Genomic DNA, 7,745 nt, shown 5'->3' on the forward strand with positions numbered 1-7,745 from the left:
TTCTAGATTCAGTGCATTAAAAAGACTTGCATCTCTCCTGAAAATAATCAGGGAAGCTGTAATGGTAAACACCCAAAGTTTATTTAAACCCAAAATTATTCATTTGTTTTTGCAAAACAACTGGAGAGGAGGGAGGCCAGAGGCACCCTGTAGCGCTGGACAGTCCCTACCCCAGAGAGGGCACCCCTGGACTCCACAGCTGGCTCTCAGCTTGGGTCCCTGCACATTTAACCCACATGAATCCTGAAGGGCTGCTCCTGTGTCCAGCACAGCCATGCTGGCTTTGGTAGCACAAAGGCAGCTGTAGCACAAAATAAGGGCCATCAGCAATATAATCCAAACCCAAGTTTTCGAATAAAATATTAATTATGACCACAAGGAAGGCTTTAGGTTTGGTTAATATTAATGTTCTAAAATACACCACGGATTAGGTAGACTTGCTAGCCATTTGCAGACTGCTAGCTTTTAAAAGTAGGAAACTAAATGCCTTTAGGGCAGCTCAAAAAATCATAAAATCAATTCATGTCATAACGAGTTCAGTTCTTTTCAAGCACAAGAATGCCTTGTTAAAAAAAGAGCACATGGAAATACGTATTCTTTCCCATAAGACAGCCATTCATCATCATGCAGTGGTAGTTCACAACACAGGAACTAATCTCTGATTTGGGCATTTTATTTAGTTAGTTTTTTTGAATACAGAAGACATAAGCCCTCTGCATGACACAAGTGCTGAAGGAAAGACTGCAAAAGAGACCATTTTACAGCACCTCCTGTAATGCGATAAAAATGGCCAAATACTACATCTGAAATCATGTGTCAAAATAGGATTGGGCTAAATAAATAAAAATTAAGTTAAAAAAACAAAAAAAAAGCAGTTATTGCAGCTGGTGCCCAGTCATGTGATTTTCATGGATTCCCTGATTATAAAGCGAGAATTGTGCTGCACAAACACTGCCAAAATGCTGGCGTAGGAGTATTATTCACATGCTTTTGTGACTCGGTTCAGCCCTGGTGGATGGAAATCATTTCACTTGTCCAGAGATGCTGCCTGCCTACAGAAGCACGTCTGCTCCCAGTGGATTGTGCCACTGCCTCCTCCTCTCCCTCTCCTCCTTACCCTTCCCTCCCCTCCAGCCCAGCGCCCCTCCACACGCCTGCGCACACAGGCGTGCACATTCACACCCTCCCGGGCTGTTCGTTTTGAAATCACTACGGCAAGTACAAAGAAAGGGCTACAAAGAACTAGAAAAATAGCAGATGGTCTCTTCAGCTGGGCCAGAAGCAGTGCAAAATACAACAGCGTGAAACCGCAAACAAATACTATATCTTTCACGGTCACTCCTAGAGTACAGTTCGTAATTTTCTCACTCCTTGAGAGATCAATACCACTTACAGAAGCGAGGAAAGCCCATAGATACTATTTTTCCTGTATGTGTGCTTCTCCTGCTACAAAACGGGGAGCAATCAGACCCAGCGCTAGCAGTGTGTGCACAATCTCAGCTCAGCTGCCACACGGTGCTTCATCAGCCGCAGAATCAGCAATCGCCAAAGTCACTGCTTACATTGCAACGGCGCTGGCAAACTGTGGGTCAGGAGGAGGGCACCCCCTGCATGGTAGACATTCAAGGATTTTAACTGCATCGTGCATGCAGTCATACATTTGAAAAGGGTCCGAAAATATTGTACAGTTTAATTAAAAAATGAATTAACAGAGAAAAGTGGAGCTGATCAAATAGGAAAACAACTTTGGGTGGCTTCTCTTCATGTCCTGCATGTAGAGAAAAGTCCGATTTACAGTGCTGCTGTGTTCCAGTAGCATATCAGCTTTACCAAGAATAATACTGGAAAACTCTTTTGGGAAACCTCAAGCATTCCCTCCCCCCGCCCCGCCAAAAACCTGTAACTGATAAACATGAAAAAAATCTGAATCGTTTGATGCACACTAATAAGGATCATCTGGCTCCAAACACACTGTAATACACTTAACACTTGACAATTTCTTCAAGCTCACCCTAGAGTCCCCATAAATTTCAGTCCCAACATTAATTCTATCGTGCACATTGAAGTGTGTGGGGAGAAGGAGGGAAACCAGGGAAAAAGGCAATCCAAAAAACTCTGAAATCACCACAGAAAAACTTCCAGTTTGGGTCAGGAAAAGATCAGATCAGAGTTATCATAAGAAATCTCTTAAAGCCAGAAATTAAGAAATACTCACCTTACGGTGCAGTTCCTTTCATCCAGATTGTTAACTTTAGAGAAAATACGCTCCCCATCTTCCTTCAAATCCTCTGCTTGCCTCCTTACTTCAACTGAGACTTCCTAAAAGTGGTTTACAGCACAAGTAAGACACCAAGTCATCATGTTTCAGGCTCCCGAAAAATCTATGATTATGGAACCTCTTATTTGTGGGTTTGCTCCGTTTGAATATACATGAAGTCAACAGCAGAGCATGCCTTAAGCGTGGTTGGCTTTAAGTGGTACAGTATGCGATGTGACCTCTTGCGCAGCGCTATCGACCTGCCTGTGTCCCCGTCCCTGCTCTACTTCCCTGATCTACAGAACAGCTTAACGTTTATGCAAACCTTTGCAACTTCCATTTGGCAAAGACCAAAAAAACCACCCCAAAACGTGGCAAAGAAGGTACAGAACAGCTGCTGGCATTTTAGAAGAGGCAAGCACACACCAGCTCTTGAATCCCTGAGCGCGTACTTGAGTTTCTCAAACTCACAACATCGCTGTTCCATAATTTTATTATCTCCCTATCTTCAAACAACCACACCCAAAGCACAGCTTTGCATTACAAACACTGAACCTACAGGAAATTTAATTGCACATTAGCACTGGAATCATCCGAATCATACACGCGAACCAAGGTCTTTATTTACTTCAGCCTGCTGTAAGCATCTTCAGTGCACTTATCACCATATTTTCCAGGTGCCCAAACAGGTGTCTGCTTTTTGCCCCAGGAGGCCTTTACTGAACTTAAAGGCACTGACTCATAAACCAGAAATGCATACATGGAATGGATTATGCGATGAGTTTTCTGCTGGGTAGGCAATTATTTAATAATTTAGTTAATTTCATTTTCAAAATAACTTCCAGGTGAATATTTGCAGTGCTTGTAATCTCTACCCTAGTAAATTATCCGCATACTTAAGTCTGCACATAAGAGTTCAAAAATAACTTTTTGTAAAACTTAAAACCATAAAAACTTAAAAGTACACAACTTTTAGAGAACCACATGTTTTGTTTCTTTTTGAGCTATTCTCATTCTACTCCCTTTATACACACACACAGAGGTGCTATGTAGATGTGTAAGTACGTATGTATGCAAAGCTTTTACCAAGAGAGGGGAAAAAAAAGGAAAAAATAATATACAACTGCACTGCCTCAACTCTTTTCTTGCATGAGGTAAAGTTCAACACAGGTTGCACACACTGTGACTCCCTATACACATCCGGCAATCTTGTGGCAGCTTGAACAACAGCTTTTAAACAGAGAACTTAAGAGGCTTGGTTTCTCTGTTTACTTCCCCTGTCACCTGCCAACCATTCCCTGGCCCTGCTTAGTTGAAAATTAACCTAATATTTACTTGCAAGTTGAACAGACATTTGGCAACTCTCTGAGGAACAAATTTATACATCTTAAATCAAGCAAGCTGACATAAAATAAAACACTACGCAGTTTCATTTGTTGCTGTAGTGTAGCCTTAACATTAACAGGCATATTTTTAATCTCTACACTTTATTAGGCAGAAGTTTTGTCCCATGTAGCTTCTGTATAGGAAAAAAGCTACATGGAAAGTGACTTTTCTTCTTTCATTGGAAAATGATTAGACCATTAACAAAATTGGACAAAAGTAGACATTATTTTCCCTTGGAACATTTTTCTCCATAGTTGCAGAGAACTGAAAGCCTTAAAATGGGGAAGGCTGCCACACCAATTAGGAAATAACTGGGTGAAGATTGCTTTGATCCTCCTATACCTCTACTGTAAAAAGAGGATATTATCAAATCAACCAGACTGTTCTCTTCCATCTGGCTACAACACGCAATAAATTACTTGATCCAAGTGCTCTTTGCTAAACTCAGTTCCTGTGCAATACAGACTTTGATCTTCTTCATTTTACTTACAAGAGCTACCTATAACAATTATCCCTTTTCTGGCAAAAGGCAAACACTGTACCACATTGTATTCCTAAACTGGAAATTTTCATAACAGTTCTCTCTTTCCCCTCTCCACCACTGTCCTGCTTCCCCTGCCTCAGGCAATTTAAAAGGATAACGTGAAAGACACTTGTACCTGTTTGTAGAAATCAGTAGAAGGGGATGATCGAGACCTCTCATGGGTGTACTGGGGCTTCTCATGCTGCTCGTGGCCTGCATCAAGGATGTTATCAGCTGAGTGGTACCTCCCTGAGCTCCTTGGCTCCATTGGCTTCCGCTGCTCCTTCCACGATGCCTGATACTCTGCAAAAGTTCCCAGGCGCTGCGGCTGTTCAGGTTTCACAACACTATCAACAGCCTTACTGCTGCTGCTATGGTGGATGGCATCTTTTGAAGCATGGGCAGTTTCCATAGAGGCTGCCCGACCTCTTCTCTCATCCCACGACTCCTCTCCTTCTTGTCCCCCCCGAGCTTTCCTGTCTGACCTCTCAGGCTGTCCCTCAGCTGGACCACCGTGGGGAGCTGCTTTCTCTGCCAGTTTCCTATATGCAGGCTTACTTGTTTCTTCAAAAAATTTCCACCTGTCTGCAAACGAGCCCAGGGCTTCTTCAGACGCATTTGGACGGCAATGAGCATGGCACTCATCCTCTGACACCCCCACCTCATTCATCTTCTCCGGTTCAGAGTAAGACTTCAGTTTTTGCTCCGCTGTGAACCTTTTCCTGGCTCCAATGCGAGAAACGTGATGGGTGCCGTTCCCCGTAGTGTTGGGTTTAGATTGTGTAGCCTCGAGGAATCCAGACACATCCTCAGAAACCAAAGCCAATAGCGAAGAGTTGTAACTACCAGTTTTCCGCTCAGGTGACCTGGGGAGATGTTCAGCGTGGCAGGGCTCCAGGTCCCGCCGCTTGAAAGACGTGGCCCTCAGAACCCTGGCCTGTGCTTCCTTGAGGTGGTCTTTGTAGGTGCTGGAAAAGTTAGTGTCTGGGGAGGTGGTGACAGCTTCTGCTGACTCTGGCTTCCAGGTCTCATTGCACTCCTCGGCTTCAGATGACCCTAGTAACGTAGCAGTGCTCCTACTTTTCTGCAGCTTTGCTCTTCTCATTTGGATCTCATTTCTCAGGGTTGTTGCAAAACGATCGCTCCTTCGTGCCTGTTTAGACAAGTGAGTGTCAAATGGGGCCTGCCGCTCTGTTACCGCTTCCAGGCTTTTGTCAGACTGTTTTTTCCCTTCCTGAGCTAAAGAGTGCAACATCGGGGTTTTCTGAGGAGAAATCTTGCTACTCTCATCTTTCCCCCACCTAAAATCTTTCTGAGCAGATCTGTTTTCAGTGGTAAGAATGCAGCCCTTTATATACTCCTGCTGACCATACCTAGTTTCACTTCCCTCAGAGCTGCTCTCAAATTTTTTCTTTTGTCCAGATTTTTCAGTGTGATTGGGTTTTTTAGTTTCTTCTACTACAACACACCTAGCATCCCCCTCTCTGTCCACTGAGTAATGACTACTGTTCTCACCCCCTTTCAGCGAAGATTCAACAGGCTGTTGAGGTAGATAGTATTTTGGTTTTTGGACCATTGTGACAACTGCAGGGTTTTCGTGAGGTCCAAGCGATGCATCAGCCCCCGCCGCAGGTTTCCAGCTGTCATCCTTGAGTTGTAGTGGCTTTGAGCTTCCCTGAGCAGGCTGTTTTGCTGTCACGCAGTAATAGCGACTCTGTCCAGTGTTGTCCACCTTCTGTTCAGCAGCACTGTTCGAAGAAGAAGTGTTGAGCAGACTGGCTTGGTTTGGACTGTAGCCATGAAAATGGTCTGTAGGTAACTCCTGAACGCCACTATAGGACAGATGATGCTGCTGATCTTTATGTGCAGCTAAGAGTCTTGCATTGGGAAAAAAAGTGCTTTCGTCACTGTACTGGTGATGGTGGTGGTAACTGTAAGTAGGCTGTGCAAACCGAACGTCAGTGCTGGACAAGGACGCCTGCAGTTTGTTCACAGTCCCTGTATTACTATTGTGCCTTTCACCAGACGAAGAAAAAGTGTGTTCTGAACCAAGATCGGGTTTATAATTTGAGCCGCTGACCCTCCTGTCGCACGCTCTGGAGGGCCGTCGCTGCTGCTCCACAGTTTCCAAGTTCCAGTCACTCCTGGGCTGAGGCTGGTTCAGGGCTGTAAAGTGCTGCGTGCTGGCACCCTCTGAGTACACAGGGCCATGGGCTTTCTCATGGCTTTTGGTAGCAGCAAAGCTGTCACTACGGAGAGGTGGAGGTGGTGGGGGAGGAGATGAAGACTTCTTCTTATCAGGAACATACCAGACAGGTCCAAAACTGGATCTTCCAGAGACAGCAAGCTTGCCATCAGGGTGTTCCTCTATTCTAGGACTTTTGCTGTTCTCGTATTGGATGGGAGCTGGCAAATACCCAGGTTTGTCCTCTATTCCACTGCTGTCATTCAAAAACTGGCCACACTTGCTTGCGTGCTTAGCAGTCTCCCAGTGGCCTACCTTGTACAGCATGTTCTCTGTCGATGACGTGTCTGCATTGGACAGAGTGTGGTCAGGGGTGCTGGAACTCGTGGAGAAAGACCCGTAGGCTGAATCCCGCTTGCTTTGGCTCCCTAGATGATCAATGCTACTGTTAGACCTTGCAGAGGAAAGTCTTCCATACTGGGCTACTTGCAGACTGTGGTCCCAGCTGTCCATACTTCCCAAAGAGCTGAACTGGTCAGAAGTGCGATGCAGACTTGCCTGATCCCACGAGTTTGACAGGTCATGAGAAGAACAACTATGGTAGGAGACAAAAAGCCTCAGCATAAATATACCAGTCAAAAAAAAAATGTCACAACATAATTATAAATATATAGCCACCAATTTTACTAACCTAACACTGGTTAAGATCCATCTGCATAGAGGTTACTCATGACAAACAATTTAATCAAATTGGAAGTTTGAACACAAAGTCAGGACTTTATCTTTATACTCTGCCACTGATTCAAAGCTTGAAATCTTAATAACTAACTCAACTTCCTTTTGTAACTTTACCAACAAGTAATACACATTTGTCTCCGTGAAGGCTTCTCTGTGTCTCTGCAAACTGTTGATTTTGCTGACTTTACTTTTAGACAAATTCAGTTTGAGCTTTATTAGCTCCCTCTTTCCCAGATCAAACACCAACTTTTTTTTCAGCTTATGTTCCAGGCCCCCCAATTTTCCCTGCCATTAAGCTCACATACTTCTCTGTTCATCTTTTGTAATCTCACTCTAAACTCCAACCCATAAAGTTATTCCCTTGTCCTGCTTGCGCAAATCTGCCCATTCATTTCATCTTTACATTTCTAAACAGAGGTTCACTAAAAACATTTGCCTCAAATGCAACTGTTTCAGTTCTGACTCCCCACATGCACCTTGCCGATGTGGTTTCAAACCACCAAGGGCATTCAATTCCACCCAGTTCCTCCACAACACTGACAGGAAAACATCAGAGGGAGATGCCAGGGCAATGTAAGCTTTACATGGCCAAAACGAAACTTCTGACCTTCCTTCAAGAATCCTTACCACCACCAGCTCCCCTCTGCCACTCTTTC

General features: G+C 44.3%; 1 protein-coding gene across 1 annotated transcript in view; it reads right to left on the reverse strand.

The window, feature by feature from the left end:
• SHROOM2 (shroom family member 2) overlaps positions 1–6,975 on the reverse strand; it is a 39,688-nt gene extending 32,713 nt beyond the window's left edge. Inside the window, exons 1-2 of the mRNA XM_010181960.1 lie at positions 4,303–6,975; positions 2,216–2,319 (exon numbers count right to left, since the gene is read on the reverse strand). Coding sequence (XP_010180262.1) covers positions 2,216–2,319; positions 4,303–6,975 — 2,777 coding nt within the window. The remainder of the gene's footprint in view (positions 1–2,215; positions 2,320–4,302) is intronic.
• Between the last annotated feature and the right edge of the window lie 770 nt (positions 6,976–7,745).

This window comes from Mesitornis unicolor, unplaced genomic scaffold, assembly GCF_000695765.1.
Source record: "Mesitornis unicolor isolate BGI_N332 unplaced genomic scaffold, ASM69576v1 scaffold27523, whole genome shotgun sequence".
Lineage (NCBI taxonomy): Eukaryota > Metazoa > Chordata > Aves > Mesitornithiformes > Mesitornithidae > Mesitornis > Mesitornis unicolor.